The sequence below is a fragment of the Cucurbita pepo genome, chromosome LG09 (assembly GCF_002806865.2).
Source record: "Cucurbita pepo subsp. pepo cultivar mu-cu-16 chromosome LG09, ASM280686v2, whole genome shotgun sequence".
Classification (NCBI taxonomy): domain Eukaryota; kingdom Viridiplantae; phylum Streptophyta; class Magnoliopsida; order Cucurbitales; family Cucurbitaceae; genus Cucurbita; species Cucurbita pepo.
In genome coordinates this window covers 7,300,307-7,320,645 of record NC_036646.1, presented here as the reverse complement: position 1 = coordinate 7,320,645, position 20,339 = coordinate 7,300,307, and the positions used below count along the sequence as shown (strand labels likewise).

The 20,339-nt window shown below is 38.1% G+C and overlaps 3 protein-coding genes and 6 non-coding genes across 9 annotated transcripts; 7 read left to right on the top strand and 2 right to left on the bottom strand.

The window, feature by feature from the left end:
- The first annotated feature begins 196 nt into the window (after positions 1-196).
- Positions 197-276, top strand: TRNAL-UAG. The gene has a single exon. It is a non-coding gene; the product is annotated as a tRNA-Leu (tRNA).
- A 286-nt stretch (positions 277-562) lies between these two features.
- Positions 563-642, top strand: TRNAL-UAG. The gene has a single exon. It is a non-coding gene; the product is annotated as a tRNA-Leu (tRNA).
- Positions 643-928: 286 nt separating this feature from the next.
- Positions 929-1,008, top strand: TRNAL-UAG. The gene has a single exon. It is a non-coding gene; the product is annotated as a tRNA-Leu (tRNA).
- A 286-nt stretch (positions 1,009-1,294) lies between these two features.
- On the top strand, positions 1,295-1,374 carry TRNAL-UAG. Its single transcript has one exon. It is a non-coding gene; the product is annotated as a tRNA-Leu (tRNA).
- A 286-nt stretch (positions 1,375-1,660) lies between these two features.
- Positions 1,661-1,740, top strand: TRNAL-UAG. The gene has a single exon. It is a non-coding gene; the product is annotated as a tRNA-Leu (tRNA).
- A 286-nt stretch (positions 1,741-2,026) lies between these two features.
- On the top strand, positions 2,027-2,106 carry TRNAL-UAG. Its single transcript has one exon. It is a non-coding gene; the product is annotated as a tRNA-Leu (tRNA).
- A 3,349-nt stretch (positions 2,107-5,455) lies between these two features.
- LOC111801883 (BES1/BZR1 homolog protein 4-like) lies at positions 5,456-8,210 on the top strand. The gene is made up of 2 exons (XM_023686096.1): positions 5,456-5,783; positions 7,281-8,210. Exons 1-2 carry the CDS (start codon positions 5,568-5,570, stop codon positions 8,064-8,066), a joined length of 1,002 nt encoding a protein of 333 aa, XP_023541864.1. The 5' UTR covers positions 5,456-5,567; the 3' UTR covers positions 8,067-8,210.
- On the bottom strand, positions 8,198-13,895 carry LOC111801882. The gene is made up of 6 exons (XM_023686095.1): positions 13,720-13,895; positions 13,412-13,591; positions 11,743-12,639; positions 9,947-10,147; positions 8,843-9,038; positions 8,198-8,662 (listed from the first exon to the last, which is right to left on the bottom strand). The coding sequence occupies exons 2-6, from the start codon at positions 13,523-13,525 to the stop codon at positions 8,478-8,480; spliced, it is 1,593 nt and encodes a 530-aa protein (XP_023541863.1). The 5' UTR covers positions 13,526-13,591; positions 13,720-13,895; the 3' UTR covers positions 8,198-8,477.
- A 3,914-nt stretch (positions 13,896-17,809) lies between these two features.
- Positions 17,810-19,120, bottom strand: LOC111801429 (endoglucanase 9-like). The gene has a single exon (XM_023685426.1). It carries the CDS (start codon positions 18,830-18,832, stop codon positions 18,410-18,412), a length of 423 nt encoding a protein of 140 aa, XP_023541194.1. The 5' UTR covers positions 18,833-19,120; the 3' UTR covers positions 17,810-18,409.
- Positions 19,121-20,339: the final 1,219 nt, after the last annotated feature.

Below are 20,339 nucleotides of genomic sequence, written 5' to 3'. Positions count from 1 at the left end.
CGTAAGTCTCCAACCCCGCTCTAAACGTTGCCTCGGCCCAATAGCGCCCTCAGCCAAACGACACACGTTGACCTATCCATAACTCGATCCAAGTGCCTACATACGAGACTTAACCATGTTTCCCTCCTAGCTGTGTTTCACTCTACGGCTCGCTCCCTGCAGTTGGGTTTCACTGAGCTAATTTATTTTGCATCAAGACAATTTGGCCGAGTGGTCTAAGGCGCCAGATTTAGGCTCTGGTCCGAAAGGGCGTGGGTTCAAATCCCACAGTTGTCATCTCTAATAATTGTATTTTTTTTATGATATCGTGCTGGGTGTTGGCTCAAACACCCAGCAGCTTACCCCAAACGCGACCTTGGCCCAACTCGTAAGTCTCCAACCCCGCTCTAAACGTTGCCTCGGCCCAATAGCGCCCTCAGCCAAACGACACACGTTGACCTATCCATAACTTGATCAAAGTGCCTACATACGAGACTCAACCATGTTTCCCTCCTAGCTATGGCTCACGCTACGGCTCGCTCCCTGCAGTTGGGTTTCACTTAGCTAACTTATTTTGCATCAAGACAATTTGGCCGAGTGGTCTAAGGCGCCAGATTTAGGCTCTGGTCCGAAAGGGCGTGGGTTCAAATCCCACAGTTGTCATCTCTAATAATTGTATTTTTTTTATGATATCGTGCTGGGTGTTGGCTCAAACACCCAGCAGCTTACCCCAAACGCGACCTTGGCCCAACTCGTAAGTCTCCAACCCCGCTCTAAACGTTGCCTCGGCCCAATAGCGCCCTCAGCCAAACGACACACGTTGACCTATCCATAACTTGATCAAAGTGCCTACATACGAGACTCAACCATGTTTCCCTCCTAGCTATGGCTCACGCTACGGCTCGCTCCCTGCAGTTGGGTTTCACTTAGCTAACTTATTTTGCATCAAGACAATTTGGCCGAGTGGTCTAAGGCGCCAGATTTAGGCTCTGGTCCGAAAGGGCGTGGGTTCAAATCCCACAGTTGTCATCTCTAATAATTGTATTTTTTTTATGATATCGTGCTGGGTGTTGGCTCAAACACCCAGCAGCTTACCTCAAACGCGACCTTGGCCCAACTCGTAAGTCTCCAACCCCGCTCTAAACGTTGCCTCGGCCCAATAGCGCCCTCAGCCAAACGACACACGTTGACCTATCCATAACTTGATCAAAGTGCCTACATACGAGACTCAACCATGTTTCCCTCCTAGCTATGGCTCACGCTACGGCTCGCTCCCTGCAGTTGGGTTTTGCTTAGCTAACTTATTTTGCATCAAGACAATTTGGCCGAGTGGTCTAAGGCGCCAGATTTAGGCTCTGGTCCGAAAGGGCGTGGGTTCAAATCCCACAGTTGTCATCTCTAATAATTGTATTTTTTTTATGATATCGTGCTGGGTGTTGGCTCAAACACCCAGCAGCTTACCTCAAACGCGACCTTGGCCCAACTCGTAAGTCTCCAACCCCGCTCTAAACGTTGCCTCGGCCCAATAGCGCCCTCAGCCAAACGACACACGTTGACCTATCCATAACTCGATCCAAGTGCCTACATACGAGACTTAACCATGTTTCCCTCCTAGCTGTGTTTCACTCTACGGCTCGCTCCCTGCAGTTGGGTTTCACTTAGCTAATTTATTTTGCATCAAGACAATTTGGCCGAGTGGTCTAAGGCGCCAGATTTAGGCTCTGGTCCGAAAGGGCGTGGGTTCAAATCCCACAGTTGTCATCTCTAATAATTGTATTTTTTTTATGATATCGTGCTGGGTGTTGGCTCAAACACCCAGCAGCTTACCTCAAACGCGACCTTGGCCCAACTCGTAAGTCTCCAACCCCGCTCTAAACGTTGCCTCGGCCCAATAGCGCCCTCAGCCAAACGACACACGTTGACCTATCCATAACTTGATCAAAGTGCCTACATACGAGACTCAACCATGTTTCCCTCCTAGCTATGGCTCACGCTACGGCTCGCTCCCTGCAGTTGGGTTTTGCTTAGCTAACTTATTTTGCATCAAGACAATTTGGCCGAGTGGTCTAAGGCGCTAGATTTAGGCTCTGGTCCGAAAGGGCGTGGGTTCAAATCCCACAGTTGTCATCTCTAATAATTGTATTTATTTTTATGAAATTGTGCTAGGCTCAACCCCGCTCTAAACGTTGCCTCGACTCAATAGCACCCTCAGCCAAACGACTCTCCTTGACCCAAAATACGATCCACCAATGACTAGTTGCCCCAAATGCGACCTTGGCCCAACCCACAAGTCTCCAACCCTGCTCTAAATGTTGCCTCGGCTCAATAGCACCCTCAGCCAAACGACACTCCTTGACCCAAAATATCATCCACCAATGACCCGCTCGATTTGTGACCCACACTTGACCTATCCATAATTTGATCCAAGTGCTTACATACTAGACTCAACCATGTGATATTCTAATTAAAATTACCTTGTTTTTTATTTTTAATTCATTAAAATGTATAGAAGTTAAAAAGAAGGAGTTGACTTGGTCAGAATAAAAGATAAAATTCGGAAAAAAAAAAAATTGAAGTTTATTGGCGCGTGAGAAAGTGTCGCGTCCAATAATTGTTAGGTTTGACTTGAAAGTTTACAAAATCGAAATGGAACCGAAACGACACCGCTTCGTTGTCAGTAGATAATCAACCCCGTCATCAATTTTAACGGACAGGATGTAACTACACGTGGGCCCCTTATAATCCAACCTGGAAAATTATTAAATTAAAAAATTAGAGAAGAGAAAAAAAAAAAAAAAGTGCACGATAATTAATAATACTCCCAGCACTCGCCGGACCCTTCCTCAACTTTCATTACAGTTTTATTATTGAATTCAGGTCCGCGACGCACGTGTGAACGCTTCACCACCCCCACTAATTTTAAAGATTAAAAAAATATAAATATATAATCTATATATTTAAGTTTTCTCATTTATTTAAAAAATATATCGATTATTTTAAAATTTTAATATATCTTTCTAATTTTTATAAAAATTTAAAAAACTATTTTGAATTAATAAATTTATTAAAATATTAGATAAATTTTTTTTTGACGTTATTTAATTTAAAAATCATCCTGTCATTATGTCATTGTCATATTTAAATTTTGTCTTATATTAAAACTTTTAAATTTTAGCTAAATTAATAAAATATATATATATATATATATATATATATATATATAATAGTTAAATTATAATGGTTTCTAAGGGCTTAATTTTTAAGACTTATAATTCCATTTATTTTAATTATACAATTATTCATTAATATTTTTTAAAAACAAAAATGATAAAAAAAAAATCATATTAGTTGAATTACTCGTATATTTATATATAAAAATAAATTATTTTTGAACACTCTTATACCACACGTAAACTCATCTCTGACCTACGTGTTTAGATCATCGTCACTTACCGTTTTCGTGATCGAGCTTTACCATTTAACAATGTATGGATCTCAACATTTACGTATCAAATCAAAAATATTTGGTGTCCCCAAATTTCGATTCAAATATTTTTTTGTAAAGAAAAATTCCAAAAATTGAAAAATATTCAACGGGAAAGATGAAAAGACTCGCCTTGGATTTTTATTCGGCGGTGATGTAAACTACTGGTGTTCTTATCACTTCTCCAAAGGGTAAGTGATCAATGACTGGATTCATGCCACGTGTACTTAGGGGGTAAAATCTGAGAAGCGAAAATTAAGGGTGGCGCCTACAGCCGGGACCACCGTAAGCTCTGGGAGACCGGTACACGTGGCTGAAATGTGATCATCCATGATCGGTTGTGATTCGTCGGGAAAAAGACATCGATTACGGCGTGATTCTCACGTGACCGGGCCGTGGGATAGGGCTTGAGCCTAATTAAAGGCAGTCTCTGTAGGGTAGGGTGTCCCCCGGAGAAAATTATAAATTATAAATTATATAAATTAGCGATTTAGTTTTAATCTCCACCGTTGATAATTATAATTTTTACTTCATAATTTTTATTTTAATGGTGTTTAATAAATTTAATATTTAATAGATTTATAATTTCACCTAAAAAAAAAAAGGAAAAAATCCATAAAATATTTTAATTTTGAAGGTGGGATCCATAAATATTTTATTTTTTATTTTTTTAAAATTAAATTTAATAATACTAATTTCATCTATAATTTTCTTTTTGTTATATAAAATTCGGCCTTGAAATATTCATTTGATTTTTACTTTTTTATTTCTGGTAAATAAAATAAAATGATTATTAAAGGGATTTTTATTTTCTTTTTACATTTTAATTCTTATGGAAAAAAAATATAAATCGTGGTTTTTAGATTTAAAATATAATTTTTATAGCTGTAAATATGTTAATTTTAATTTAAGAACAATCATTTAATTTAAAAATTTATGTTATTTACCGTTTACAAATAAATTAAATTATTTTTTATTTTGAAATTTAAATAAAATTTCAAATATGGTGGTTTAAAAATATTAAGAGTTAAAATAAAAATTAAAGGGATAAATAATTATTAATTATCATTTCTATAATATTGGCTTAATAGTAACCATTACAATTATTTTATACATTTTAATTAGGCATTTGAATGAATAAGTGATGTTTCTAAATTTTAATTCTATATTTATTAAAATTTAGATTCTTAATTTTTAAATTAAATTCCATATATTTATTATATTTTAAATTTTACACATTTATTAAACATAAAATAAAAAATTTAATGTCTAATTTGACAAATTTTTATTTTCTATGTAATATATTTATTAATTAAAACATACGTTCATTTTAATATAATTAAAATATTGATAGTTTATTAGACATTTTTAAATTTATGAGATTTATTTTACAGGATTGGACTGTGAGCTCTATTCAAATTACACTTTTGGGTCACCATACAAACAAACTCGAAATTTCGGGTTAGTCTAAAAAAATTTCTCGACCCAACTCGTATACACTCTTAACACAAATCTCGTATAGGTTGATTTGTTGATCTCGGTTCTTGTTTACTAATGACCAACGAACACAAATTTTCTATTTACGATCATCACGAGTAACCGTCTTTCTCTGACATTCTACCCAATGAGTCAATCCTCGTGTATCAGCTCAAGTCCACCTGTATATTCCCCTCACAATCTACTCCTTTAAGGGCTAGCATCCTCACTGCCACACCGACCGAGCGATGTCTAACCCTGATACCATTTGTAACCGTTCAAACCCACCGCTATCCAATATTATCCGCTTTGACCTATTACAGATCGTCGTTGTCATAACAGGTGCTAGTCCGAGGACGGGAGAAACCAAATAAATGGCTCTCTTGTAATTTATGAGAACTAAAAGTACACACACAATGTCTCCTTCTCTCTCTCTCTCTTAATTAATTAATTAATTAATATTTATTAATATATATATATATATAGGCTCATTGGATCTTATAATAATAACACATTTTCTCACTAATTTTCTCGACGAACGAACCTTCTTCGACTTCCCACCATTTTTTCACAGCCCGTCGTCTTCTTCCTCTTCTCCGATCTTCATACGCTCTGCTCTGAATCTACGATGACATCAGGGAACAGAATGCCGACTTGGAAGGAGAGGGAGAATAACAAGCGGCGGGAGAGGCGCCGCCGTGCGATCGCCGCTAAGATCTTTCTCGGTTTGCGAATGTATGGCAACTACAAGCTTCCCAAGCACTGCGACAATAATGAGGTCCTCAAAGCCCTCTGCAATGAAGCTGGATGGACTGTTGAGGAAGACGGTACTACCTATCGGAAGGTACTTCACTCTTCTTCCCCCGTTTTTCGCGATCGCTTTCATTTATTTCAAATGTGCTTTGTTGGATTCTTTCTTCGTTGTTTCCGTTTTCAATTTCTAGCTGAAATTGAGTCTGTTCGATTAGGGATAATTGGTGGATTAATTGATTGATTTATTGATTTATTGATTTGAAGTTATTGTTTCTGTAATTGCTTCGAGTATGGATCGGAATTTGTGAGAATGGTGCTAATGTGATCGGCCGGTGTTAGGACGTTGGATCTCACTCTGTAATTTTGTGATATTGTCCACACATAGTACCAAAAAATTTGGTACTGGTAGAATTGTTGTCTGCATTATGGAAGTGAGGTTGGGCGTGAATTGGTATGATTAGGGGAATTTTGGAATCATGGCCCTGTTTGAGAGTCCAACGGTCAGCTCTCAATCTCAATTCTGTTGACTGCTTTACTTTTTGATTGGAGCCCACTATGAGATTCTCTTTGGTTCAGTCCTTAGTGGAAGACGACGAGGAATTCTCTGAGTTTTTCAGACGCCAACACAGAGATGTTTCCAACACAAGGAAATGCTTCTTCGAAACCATCAAAATTGACCTCCACTTGTCTCTGAAAGTTTAGCTACTTTCTAGGAATGAGTTTGTTCTTTCTACAGCCAAATTTTCTCCTCGATTAGAACTCTATTGTCTACTTTTGTTGGCTTCATTAATTATCCAAATCCCCTGCAAAACCTCTGTAGAAACACACTTTTTAGGTGCCCTTCTCAGCAAATGATGCCAATAAGAGCAAGAAAGCTTCACTGTCCAGTTCTTCTCTGCACCCACCAACCCATCCACTGATCTTTTCCTTTTAATCTCCCTTTAGTTCAGCATGCTGGTGTACAGTGGAAGGATTTCAGTGTCTGCAATTTGCTAGCAGTATCATGGAGCAATTACTGTCCCTTTTCCTTTTCGCTTGCTTTCTTTTATCTTTTACAAAATCAACTAATCGCCACTCTTACCGAGATTCTCGGGCTTCATCGAGAGACTTTTTTTCTTCCAGTTAATTGAGAGCACAGCTTGATAGTGGTGCTGGGCCAGAAAGCTTTGTGAAAATCTTCATTCCATTCAGCCCAATGAATATTTTCAGACCAAGAATTCACGATTCTTCTCGACTACCTGCGTTTTTTTTAATATAAAAAGCAAACCTTTTCGGTTCTTTTCGACATACTCCGTTTTCTTTTTAGCATTATAACACAAGGGACAACATGTAGTGGGGTCTTTTGTGTGTCTTTTGGCGTTACTTGTATTTGCTCATCATATTCGTCGATCTTTTATGATTTGAAACAACTTTCTTAGTTATTCATCAATCTTCTAATTGTTGAAACTGTTTTGTCCGGATTATATATGGATTCTTCCTTGTACTGTTTTACTCAACTTTGATGACAAGAAAAACTTAGGATGCCTTCTTTTTCAGCAATTGCTGTCGATTGTCATTCAGAACTGATAATCAATTGGCATTTCAACAGGGATGCAAGCCTGTGGAACGTGATATCATGGGTGGATCAGCTTCTGCAAGTCCATGTTCATCGTACCAGCCGAGCCCATTTACGTCTTATAACCCAAGTCCTGCATCTTCTTCCTTCCCAAGCCCCACCTCTTCCCGTTACGCCATTATAGGCAATGGCAATACTGCCGATCCCAATTCCCTCATCCCATGGCTGAAGAACCTCTCCTCAGGTTCATCATCAGCTTCTTCCCGGCTGCCTCATTACAATCATTACATAACTGGTGGCTCTATAAGTGCACCTGTCAGCCCTCCATCGAGCTCCCCAACTGCTCGAACACCCAGAAAACCAAATGATTGGGACAATCATCCTGCAGCTGCTCCAGCTTGGGCAGCACAGCACTTCTCATGCATGGCGACCCCACCAAGCCCTGGACGTCAGGCATTGCCTGATTCGGCATGGCCTGATAATATGCGGATTCCTCAAAGTGGACCATCGTCTCCAACCTTCAGCCTTGTGGCAAGGAATCCATTTGGATTCAAGGAGGCAATGTCTGCTGGAGGATCTCGTAACTGGACTCCTGCACAGAGTGGGACATGCTCGCCCACGGTCACTGCAGGCGCCGATCATACTTCAGATGTTCTAATGACAGATGAAAGTGTGGCGGAGTTTGCCTTCGGAAGTTGTTCGGTTGGGTTAGTGAAGCCTTGGGAAGGAGAGAGAATTCATGAGGAATGCATCTCTGATGATCTTGAACTTACACTTGGGAATTCAAGAACAAGGGTTAATCCAGTTACATCCTCTTAAATTCAAGTTTGGCAACTTTCATTGTGACTATAAGTTGTTCAAACGGTTGATCGTTTAATTCTTTCCTTGATAATCTATTTGTTGTTCTTGTTCCTTCCAAAAGGAGAACCAAATTCAAATTCCACTAATGATTGTTGAAAGGGATATTTCATTGCCATATAATATATTCAACTGGATGTCAAAGTTATACATATAAAATACTTGGGCCACTTGTTTTACACCTTTGCCCCATTTTTTCTGTACATTATGGCAGAATACAATAGATTACGGTATTATATTTACAGAAACAAAGAATGATAGTAAAGAACTGTACAGGTTTGTGTGCCTAACCAAGCAAATGGTTCAGCTGAATGACACTCCAGAAATTTTCTCATAAAGTGGATAAAGCTGATTAATTTACACCGAGCTTCATCATTTATCAATCTTCAGATATAGATCGGCGAGAGCGTTATACAGAATGGCAGCTGCAGGTGGTCTTGGGAGTGAACCGAGGAGAATGTCGTTGGCAGTTATTGACTGATTGCCGTAGAATCGAGCATTTTCTCGTGTTCGAGTGGTAACAATACTTCCTTTTAGTGAACATCCAACAAATGCACCTGCAAGTGATACAGAAATGTTATTTACAATCAGCTCGTGTAAACTCGAAGTGACATGAGCTCGTATAAACTCCAACGTTTTTCAAACCAAAATATCGTTTCCGAATCATGGAATACCAGAAACGGCTTAAAAAACAATGTACATTTGGAAACAATTGATGATTGATATGAAGAGCAGACCTTTACTACAACTATATGTATAACAGGAGCCAAAACCACCGTCACCAGCTCGTACATCGGCTTCAGCTGTCCTTCCGATGACTCCAACTGCAGCGCTCACGCCAGCCCCGATTGCCAGATGCATATGACCACTGAATGCATTGACAGCATCAATTGTCCGCAAGACAATTATAAAGTCGGTCAGTTCTCCTCCAATCTGTGTTAAGAGAGGCAATGGCCAAATTGTAGGTTAGACGTTCACTGAAGAAGAGATCAGGATGTAACAAATTGATTTGAGGAGCAACCTTAATTCAGTATTTACTCCTTTACTGCATAAACGCCAATAAAAAATATTAAGCATTATCAGATCCAAATTTGTTTTAAACCCCGTTTAGGAGTGTCATGTCATTTCGCTTCTAGTTCTACTTAAAACTAAATCTAGAAAAGGTAGTTTTCATAGCCCGCGACTAACCAAACCCTCGCCTTCTGTATCTTGGTCATGTAACATGTGAGATCCCACACCAATTGGAGAGCGGAACGAGTGCCAGCGAGGACGCTAGGCTCCAAAGGGGGTGAATTGTGAGATCCCACAAAGGATGTGAAAACCTCTCTCCCTAACAGACGAGTTTTAAAACCTTGAGGAGAAGCCCGGAAGGGAAAGCCCAAAAAGGTCAATATCTACTAGCGGTAGGCTTTGGACGGTTACAAAGGATATTAGAGCCAGATACCAGACAGTGTGCCAGCAAGGACGCTGGACCCTGAAGGGGGGCGGATTGTGGGATCCCACATCGATTGGAGAGAGGAATGAGGGTCAGCGAAGACGTTGGATCCCGAAGGGGGGTGGATTGTGAGATCTCACATAAGTTGGAGGGGGAACAAAATAAGGGTGTGAAAACCTCTCCCAAGCAAACGCGTTTTAAAAACCTTGAAGGGAAGTCCGAAAGGAAAAGCCTAAAGAGGACAATATGTGTTAGTGGTAAGCTTGGCTATTACATAACATAACATTTCTACATTGCTACATTGTAGGATAAGCAATAGCAGAGGGATCTCTCTCTCTCTCTTTTTAATGCTTTAAAAAGAGAAAAACTTGAACTACTCGTTAGTTGTTAGAGAAGAGTTGCAAACCTGAGCTCCCCAGCCCATACCAATAGTTGAAATTGCAGATGGAGGAGACCACGAGCCATCTTCTCTACGTGCAACTACGAGACCCGTTCCTACATTGTAAGTCACCACTGCTCCCACTTTGACCGCAGTAATAATTGCTAGACCTTTTGCTTGTCCTAGAATTGCATCTGGAATTAGCTTCTCAGGCTTTAAAGAACCCACCTGAGCAACAAGAAAACACAGAAAACGTTTAGGAAAACTTGATATATAGGATCGTGGAAAAATGTACTTCTGGTCCTTGAGGTTTTGATTTGATGTCTATTTGGTCCCTAAAATTTCATAAGAAACGCTTTAATCCAAGTTTGTAAAATGATTCAATGACTTAACCTTTAACTTCAAGGAATTGTGACTAGACCGTTATCTAGTGACGTGCATTAGCTAACATCTAAAAAATTGTTGTTCTTCCTCTACAACTGTCCTAGCCCTCCAATACCCATCACAGTTCAGTCCTGTGGCAGCCCAGTCGCTCATGACTGTGGCAAGCCACCACTTCGATCTAAAATTTTGCAACGACCCGAAAGAATTTTTTAAAGAAACCCCATATACATCGTTCTTAAAATCTGAACTGGCATCCATCAACGTCGTTATATCTTTTCAATTTACCAAATTACATCATCCTAGAATTCGAGCCCTCCCATTTCAATTTCGTCGTCTATTTAACCTCTCAAGTGGTAATCCATTAGGTTTTTTCTCTTTGTTTTAGGTTGTTCACCACCTCTTTAACAAATGGCCACAATGGCCGATCTCTTTGAGTGTTACGTTTTTCTTCTACTTGGTTCATGAGCATTGCTCGCTTTACTCAAAACGGTTAGGAATCACGACTCTCCACAATGCTATGATATTGTCCACTTTGAGCATAAGCTCTCATGATTTTGCTTTGGGCTTCCCCAAAAGGCCTCATACCAATGGAGATGTATTCCTTTACTTATAAACCCATGATCATTCCCTAAATTAGCCAACGTGGGACTCCCTCCCAACAATCCTCAATAATCCTCCCCTCGAACAAAGTACACCATAGAGCCTCCCCTTGAGGCCTATGCAGACCTCGAACAACCTCCCCTTAATTGAGGCTCAACTCCTTTCTCTGGAGCCCTCGAACAAAGTACAACATTTATTCGACACCTAGTCACTTTTGACTACGCTTTCGAGGCTCACAACTTCTTTGTTCAACATTTGAGGATTCTATTGACATGGCAAATTCAAGGGCATGACTCTGATACCATGTTAGGAACCACAATTCTCCACAATTGTATGATATTGTCCACTTTGAGCATAAGCCCTCATGGTTTTGCTTTGGGCTTTCCCAAAAGGCCTCATACCAATGGAGATGCATTCCTTTACTTATAAATCCATGATCATTCATAAATTAGCCAACGTGGGACTCCCTCCAATCAATCCTCAACAAAAACGTGTTGGGTGTTTGGGAAAGTATGGTTTTCAGGTCACATGATTTGAAGTGGAGTTATCTCTTTTTCTCAGGTTTCCGCTAAATTAGTTGCTTTTATTGTTCTTTGGCTGGTCTAGTCGATGATGGTGGTGTCAATAACGGACTGGTGTTTGGACTTCGATAGAGAGAAGTATTAGGACTATCAAAAATGAATTATTCAAACTCCTTTTTACTTTTGAGGAATGTTCAATTCGAAGCATATGTATCAACAACTAAAAGAAGATTGAACCCGAAAAAGAAACAACTAAATCCTTCGAAACATAAACATAAAAGTAGTGACAGAGAACATACTTGAGACTTCAACAGTTACCTTGTTATAAGCTCGAATGGTGTTTGTTGCTTTATAGATCTCATATTCCATTGACTGTCCCCAAGGAAAGTTTAACCATGACCTTAATGTACTAAGGTCCGTCAGGTCTTGGGTTGGTAGCTGTGCAGCGTTACTCACTTTGTCCATTAAATATGGTTGCACAGATTCAAGCCGTACATTACATACATCGCATACTCGTTGTGGATCTGCAACACGAAATTTTACAGGCAGCAAGCTCCTTCCTCTGGAGCAACCCCCACAAAATATTCCACCACAAAATCGGCAATGGTGCCTGGAGCACATGATTGGATGAAACTTCACACCACATAGCATGCAAGAAGCAGCAGCACTATCAGACAACCATCTAGGAGGCTCAGCTTCAAGAATTTCCTTTATATTTCCAAAATTTGCTTCAGTAAGAGAATGAGCCAATTCATTCAAAGCTTGCTCCACAAGATGACTAGATATCCATGAAAACCTACACCCATTGTTACTCGTGGAAGCCAGCGAACCAACTTTTCCTCGAGCTGCAAGCAACATTTCTACCATCACATCCCACATTGTCAACTCTTTTTCTCCCTCAAAGCACTGGCTCCACCCCGATTCGCCATCAGGAAAGCAACCACCGTTTAAGTGAAAACCTTTGGCCCACTCTTCATGATCAGTTTCAGACATGGGTGGAACAGAAATGGGTATCCAGACTCCAGTATCTTCCAACAGAGGCGAATCGTAATAGAAGCAATTCCCCCTGTTCTGATCACAAGATTTTTGCACTTCCCCAATGCTTTGGAGTGACTCAGAATCACTGTCCCTAGGTTCAACAATTTTTTCTCTTGAAGAACACGGGGGGCCTAACGAAATGTACTGCTCTTGAAAAGAATCAAGTTTTGGATAGCCCTGCAAAATATCATCATCATATGAATTGGAAACAAACATATAAATAAATTCAGTTCTGAAGCTTTATATTGGTTATCTGCACCATAATAGAGTGGTTCTGTAAAACTATTTCGAAATACACTGTCCCAAATCCCATTCTACGACTCTACAGTTTTCGAAATACTTAAAGAACACTGGGGGCCTAACGAAGTGTACTGCTCTCGAAAAGAATCAAGTTTTGGATAACCCTGCCAATATCATCATCTTATGAATTGGAAACAAACATACAAATTCAGTTCTGAAGCTTTATATTGGTTATTTGCACCATAATAGAGTGGTTCTGTAAAACTATTTCGAAATACACTGTCCCAAATCCCATTCTACGACTCTACGGTTTTCGAAATACTTGAAGAACACTGGGGGCCTAACGAAATGTACTGCTCTCGAAAAGAATCAAGTTGTGGATAACCCTAACAAATATCATCATCATATGAATTGGAAACAAACATACAAATTCAGTTCTGAAGCTTTATATTGGTTATCTGTACCATAATAGAGTGGTTCTGTAAAACTATTTCAAAATACACTGTCCTAAATCCCATTCTACGACTCTACGGTTTTCGTCTCGATCGAAAACTTCCTAAATCAAAGAGAATAATAACATTTTCCTACAGCTCGAACAAGAAAACATGCTTTAATATCAAATATCAACAAGGAATCAAACCAGCACCAAAATATTTGGGAAAAACCAGAACTACCACCTAATTGAACCGAAAGTTATGCATAGACTTACCAGAGGAGAAGGGGAATCGTCAGAAATAGAATCCGGATGGAGCTCGGGAAAATCGGAAGCCAAAGTGTCGATTGCTCGGGAATTAGTCGGAGAAGACGGATGTTTCTCCTCCATCGAAGAAAACTATGAACCAAGCTCCGACTATCAAGAACGATCAATCACACGCAGACAAATAAATCCCTGAAAAATCAAAAATCACAATAAAATTGAAGAAATTGAAGAAATTGAAGAAATTCCAATGGATTCAAAAGGAAGATGAAGAGATAAACAAATGGGTCTCCGTTGTTTTACGTCTCTCTCACTCTTACGTTTCTATGATTACAGTATGAAACCTTTGGCGTCGATGGGAATCTATCTTGGATCACAATTTAATGGAAGAATTGTTGTGAGCAACCTTGAAGTTGTGAATTTGTAGTTCGTATGCTCTGTACAAAAATACCTAATTTGATGAGAGGGAGAGACAACCAATGCTGCAAATTTGCTTCATCATTCTGTTTTCTGGATTGTATTAATAAAAATATTTATAAATTTCATATTTCATTAAAAAAAATCCCCAAGTTTTAATAATATTTAATTAGTTTTTAATTAAAACTAAAAAAAATATTCTTAAATTTCCAATAATAAACTTAAAAAAAATTAATTATACTTATCAACTTAAAAAATATATATATTTATAATTTGAATTAACCTTTATAAAAAGTAAAAAAAAATGATATTTTTAAAATTTATGAGTATTTTCTAAATATATTAGTCATCGTAAAAAAAAATTTAATTTTTTTTTTAAATTAAAGAATATTAATAAAACTTTTTAAAGTTTAAAAATATTTTTAAATTATTATAAAAGTTCGAGAGTATTTTTAAAATAAAGTAGGAATGATATTAAAAAATATTTTTGAAATATTTTTAAAAGAAATTTATTCTTATTTTTATTAATTTAGTTTATTCTTAATTAATAAATTATAAAAAAATTATTAAACTTATCCACTTTAAAAAATAAAAATAAAAAATATATTTATAATTTGTACTAATTTTTAAAAGTAGCATTAAAGGAATAATGATGTTAATAATATTTTAAAAATTTTATGAGTATTTTCTAAATATATTATTAACGATAAGAGTATTTTTAAACTAAAAAAAATTAAAGTATATTAATGAAACTTTCAAAACGTTAAAAACTTTAATAATATTCTTAAAATTGCTATAAAAATTCGGGAGTATTTTTTAATTACATTAACCGTAAGAGTATTTAAATTTTTTTAAAAAAATATTAAAGAATATTAACGAAAAACTTTAAACTTTTTTGAAATATTTAAAATTAAAATAAAGTATTAATGATATTAAAGATATTTTTGAAATATTTTAAAAGGAAATTTATTCTTATTTTTATCAATTTAGTTTTTATTTTATTTTATTATTATTTAATTAAAATTAAAAATTATTCTTAAATTTTCAATAATAAACTTTAAAAAAACATTATTAAACTTATCAACTTTACAAAAATAAAATATATATTTATAATTTATACTATTTTTGAAAAGTAATCTTAAAATAATAAAAAAATGATGCTAATAGTATTTTTAAAATTTCATAAATTTTTTTAAAAAAAATTAAAGAATATTAAGGAATCTTTTTAAACTTTAAACACTTCAAAAATATTTTTAAAATAAAGTATTAATGATATGAAAGATATTTTTGAAATATTTTTAAAAGGAAATTTATTCTTATTTTTATTAATTTTTTATTTTATTTTATACTGCACTAATTCTTAAACTTGCTCTAGAACATGCTGAAGGACGACTCTGTAATTGTTGTAGCTGTGGGATCTGGATTCCCACAGCTTTTCCACCATTTCCATGGGGAGGAGCTTCCATCTTCACACGCCACTCTCCATTTTCCTCTTCTCCTTCCTCTTCTTTTCATTCATCTGCGTCTCAAGCAATGCCTTATCCGAGACTCGCAAATTCAACTTACCCAGCTCCGATCGGGGTTTACTGAGCTTACAGAGAAGGAGAGATCGACGGATTCCTAATTGCGGCGAAAAGGTTTCGGCTCTACAGTGCTCGGAGACCCCCAATTGCCGGTGGTGCCGGAGTGATGCCATCGATGATACCTGCTTCTCCAGAGCTGAGGCGTTGAGATTGCCGCAACAGGTCTTTTCATGTGATTGAAATTCTTCCCTGTATCTCTAATTTTTCTCGAGATCTGTTGCTTTCCGGCTGTCGGTCATTGGATTTCTTGATCTCTATGTTCATGGTTGCGTTGGATTTCTAAGAAAGATCAATACAATGCCGATTGTCGTTAAGTTTATTTGAGTTTATTTTAATCTAAGTTAAGTTGCGGATTGGCTGGATTTGTAATATGTATTACAGACTGTATTGGAAAATTTGAATTATAAGGCTATAAATCTCTGTTCATGGTGGTTTCATCTTAGAATTCAGACGAGTTTTCTTTATCATTTGAGTTTTTTCTGTTCTTTTGTTGTTCTTAAGCCTCACTTCCAAATGCGACTTAGTTACTGAATTACAAAGTGAAACAATGCATGTCCTACTGAGTTGTAGAAGTAAAACAAATCTTCTCAAGTCTTAAGTCTTTAACTTTCACATGTGAAATCAGTTTCCTGTTTGAAGAGGTAGATATTTGCTATGGATGCTTCCTTTGGGATGAAATTTTGTTTTCTACTGATTTATTAGTTAGTAGAGGTGTCAAAAACTGAAAATACTATGTGAGATCCCACGTTGGTTGGAGAGGGGAACAAAGCATTCCTTATAAGGGTGTGGAAACCTCTCCCTAATAGACGTGTTTTGAAACCTTGAGGCTGACGGCGATACGTAATGGGTCAAAGTGGACAATATCTGCAAGTGGTGGGCTTGGGCTATTACAAATAGTATCAGAGCTAGACACCGGGCGGTATGCCAGCAAGGACGCTGGGCCCCCAAGGTGGTGGATGTGAGATCCCACATCGGTTGGAGAGGGGAACGAAGCATTCCTTACAAGGGTGTACAACCTCTCTCTAATAGATGCGTTTTAAAACTGTGAGACTGACGTGTGTGTCAGTGAGGACGCTGGGCCCCTAAGGGGGGTTGATTGTGAGATTCCACATCGGTTGGAGAAAGGAATGAAGCATTTCTTATAACGGTGTGGAAACCTCTCCCTAACAGATGTGTTTTAAAACCGTGAGGCTGACGGCTATACGTAACTGGCCAAAGTGAACAATATTAGCTTGTATGGAAATAAAGCAAGCCGTCATAAAAAGTTGTGAGATTGCCTAGGTATTTACTCAAGAAAGTCGTGGAATTGGGAAGAAACAAAAATTTCAGACTCTTGCATGTAAGAAAGAGTGTGGGATATTACAGAGTGAAGATTTCTGGAGTCAAATTTCTGTTATTGTAAGAAGTTAAACATATATCTTAGGACTTTCAAGGAGCTAGAGAAGCCATAGGTATTCTATCAAAGATAGACATCTGATCTATGCCTATATTTTTACCATTATAAACTGAAACATCACCTGGATAGTCATGTAGAGCAACAAGCGCTGCAACTAAACCTGCATTGCTTGCTATTGTCGGTTCAGTAAACCAAGGTTTTCCCCTATCGTCTGAGAAGTGGTCGAACTTGTCTGGTCCTGCCACCATGGCTCCGATAAGAAGATTTGGGTTTGAAGCCTTAGATAACAGCCATCTATCTCCTTCAGCACATGAATAGAATTGACCATCCCAAGGAATTGAGGCACCCCTGTGGTGGACATGGGTGGGGTAGTTGTTTCCGTAGCCAACTACGTAGCTCATTTTCATTGGATTGTCTCCAAGTATGTAGTTGAGCTGAAAATGTTGAACACTAATAAATTCTTATATCTAAACTGAAGGAGTTTTATGTCAATGTTTCTAAAATATGTTAGGTCTTGTTTCTAGTTAGACAAGTGTGAAAACTTCTTTGGAAACCGGAAAATAATGGTTCTCAAAATATAGTATAAAACTAGTTTTGCTTTCCTCCCTTCTCATAATGTAGAACCTTCTGTTTCTAAAATGGTGAGATCTCACATCAGTTGAAGAGGGGAAAGAAGCATTTCTTATAATGGTATGGAAACCTCTCCGTAGTGGACATGTTTTAAAATCTTGAGGAGAAGTCCGGAAGGAAAAACCCAAAGAGGACAATATTTGCTTGTGGTGGGTTTGGGCTGTTACGAATGGTATCAGAGCCAGTGGGTTTGGGCTGTTACGAATGGTATCAGAGCCAGACATCGGGCGGTGTGTCAACGAGGACACTGGGACCCCAAGGGGGGATGAATTGTGAGATCCCACGTCGGTTGGAGAGGGGAACGAAACATTCCTTATAAGGGTGTGGAAACCTCTCCCTAATGGACACATTTTAAAACCTTAAGGGAAAGCCCAGAGAGGACAATATCTACTAGCGGTGGGCTTGAGCTTGGGCTTGGGCTGTTACAGATGATTTCGGGGAATGTTGGTACAATCTACATTTTTTTGGATATAGAAGACGAAGAAAATAGTTCTGCACTTGCCTGAGACCTGGAGAAGGCCTTCAACTTTTCCAGAGAAAAGCCAGGATTGGCAAAAATGCAACTCATATAAGATGCTCCCAAGAGATCAAGATAATCACTGTACAATTTACTGAGGAATGATGCTGTTGCAGCAAACTGTAGTGGTGCTCCATCATCAGGCCTTAGGAGGATCAGTCCACCTATATTCATGATTGAAAGAATAGCGTATTACTGGAAACAAACCTACGCATATTATTTCTATGGATGGTAAGTTTATACGATCTATGAGATCCGAACAGATGTTTTACCTGGTGTCCTGTTGAAGTGTTGCTGAATGAGATAAGAACACATGAGGATCTCTGTCATGTTTGACGATGCTCATAGGGCATATTCGTACGGTAGCCAATGTCATGAAAATAGAGAAGGCGTGTCAATAGTTCCTATTGAAAGAGTAGCAGTGTAAACCTTCCATCTTTTATTAGAAATTCAAATAAGACTTCGATTCAAGTTACCGCTGTTGCACTGAACTTATTGTTCCAATCGAAAATCCCTTGGTCAATACTTGCTACCTCGGTCCGTGCTAACTGAAACCAGACAGAATCAGTAGAATATGCAAGATATGAAGCGTTTCCGGTTGCAAAGAACAACCAAGTTCCTGCCCATATCAATTCATCCATGAAACCTGATGAGTTGTAGAAGTTTCTTGCTTCTCCTCCACATGAATCAACTAAGGTATAAGTTCCTTGCTCACTTGGGTCTAATTTAGTCACTTGCTCAAACAATTTCTCTGCAGCTTTTGCTAATTCTCCTGAATAGTTGTTATCTTCTTTGAATACTAACGATGCAGCCGATAACGCTGCGACAACCTCTCCAGCGAGATCTGAAGCCCAGGCATCACACTCCGAAACAGGTCTCGTATATCTCATATCTTCTGGTCTTTGCCAGCAGTTGTCATTATTTTGAGCCTAACTATCGTTACTGACAGATCCTACCTAGCAACCATGAATTAGAGATACTGTTGAGTAATAAACTACTATGAATATCTTAATTGTTCTTATTTAGAGGTCATATCACTTGAGAATATATTATGATTTGATCAAAAGTTGCATTTGGGGCTACAAAAACTTCGAGCAAAGACCATTTATTATTTTATTATATTATTTTGAGCCTTACTGTCGATGTGGGGTCTCACAATCCACCCCTCTTGAGGGCCAGCGTTCTCGCTGACACATTGTTTGGTGTCTGATACCATTTGTAACAACTCAAGCCCATCGTTAGCAAATATTGTTCGCATTAACCCGTTACGTAACGTTGTCAGCTTCACAATTTTAAAATGTGTTTGCTAGGGAGAGGGTTCCACATCCTTATAAGGGATGTTTCGTTCTCCTTTCCAATCGACGTGGGATCTTACAATCCCCCCCTTGGGGACCAACGTCCTCGCTGGCACACCGTTCAGTGTCTGGGTCTAATACCATTTGTAACAGCCCAAGTCCATCGTTAGCAGACACTGTCCGTTTTAACCCATTACATATCGTCATTAGCCTCACGATTTTAAAACACGTCTGCCAGGGAAAGGTTTCTACACCCTTATAAGGGATGCTTCATTTCCCTCTCCAATCGACATGGGATCTTACAAATTTCAACCTAGCAACCATGTTCAGTAATAAACTTAATAAACTTGTCATTGGAAGATTCAATATTGTGGAATAACTGCACTGTGAATATCTTAATTGTTCTTATTGAGATGTCATATGGCTTACCTGAGAATATATTATGGTTTGATCAGAAGTTGAATTTGGGGCTACAAAAACTTTGAGCAAATAATCAGTTCCCCATTTGATGATGTCCTTTACATGATCAAGCTCATTCATGTCTGCATTCTAAGAATGATACTCAATCACACTCCAGCTTAGAAGAGTAATGGTATAAGCTGTAGGGAAAGTGAACTTGATATTGTTTCCAGAATCATAGAAACCTCCGACTAGGCCATCTGGTTTATTGCTTGAAACTCCGTCGTCCAAGCCCGAATCTCCTCGAAAGTCTACTGGACTATTTTCGGGATACCTACCAGCTGAGAAAAAGCTTTTTATCAGTTAGGAGCATGGAAAGATCACACGAACACTTCAAGTTAAGGGGGTTCTTACATTTTTGAGCATCGAAAAACTCTAGAGCTTGATGAACTACAACTGTGTGATTGTTCGAGGATTCATGGCTGTCATGTTTCTGAAGTAAAAAGTTGAGGAGAAGTGCAAGTGCTATGATTACAAGTAGTATAAAAGCTGAAATGTAAGAACACCACTTGAATTGTGTTCTATTTGATATAACGATCCTGAAATCGATGGACTTGTAGTATGGAGAACGAATCGAATCATAATCAACAGTCGATGTCGAAGAGACGTTGAAGCTAACTCGTGCCGGGCTAATGAGATACTC

Coding starts and splice junctions, on each gene's coding strand:
- LOC111801883 (XM_023686096.1), top strand. CDS start 5,568: ATGACATCAGGGAACAGAATGCCGACTTGGAAGGAGAGGGAGAATAAC. Junction 5,784..7,280: donor ACGGTACTACCTATCGGAAG/GTACTTCACTCT, acceptor GCATTTCAACAG/GGATGCAAGCCTGTGGAACG.
- LOC111801882 (XM_023686095.1), bottom strand. CDS start 13,525: ATGGAGGAGAAACATCCGTCTTCTCCGACTAATTCCCGAGCAATCGAC. Junction 9,039..9,946: donor GTATGGGCTGGGGAGCTCAG/GTTTGCAACTCT, acceptor CTCTTAACACAG/ATTGGAGGAGAACTGACCGA. Junction 8,663..8,842: donor TACATATAGTTGTAGTAAAG/GTCTGCTCTTCA, acceptor TATCACTTGCAG/GTGCATTTGTTGGATGTTCA.
- LOC111801429 (XM_023685426.1), bottom strand. CDS start 18,832: ATGAGATATACGAGACCTGTTTCGGAGTGTGATGCCTGGGCTTCAGAT.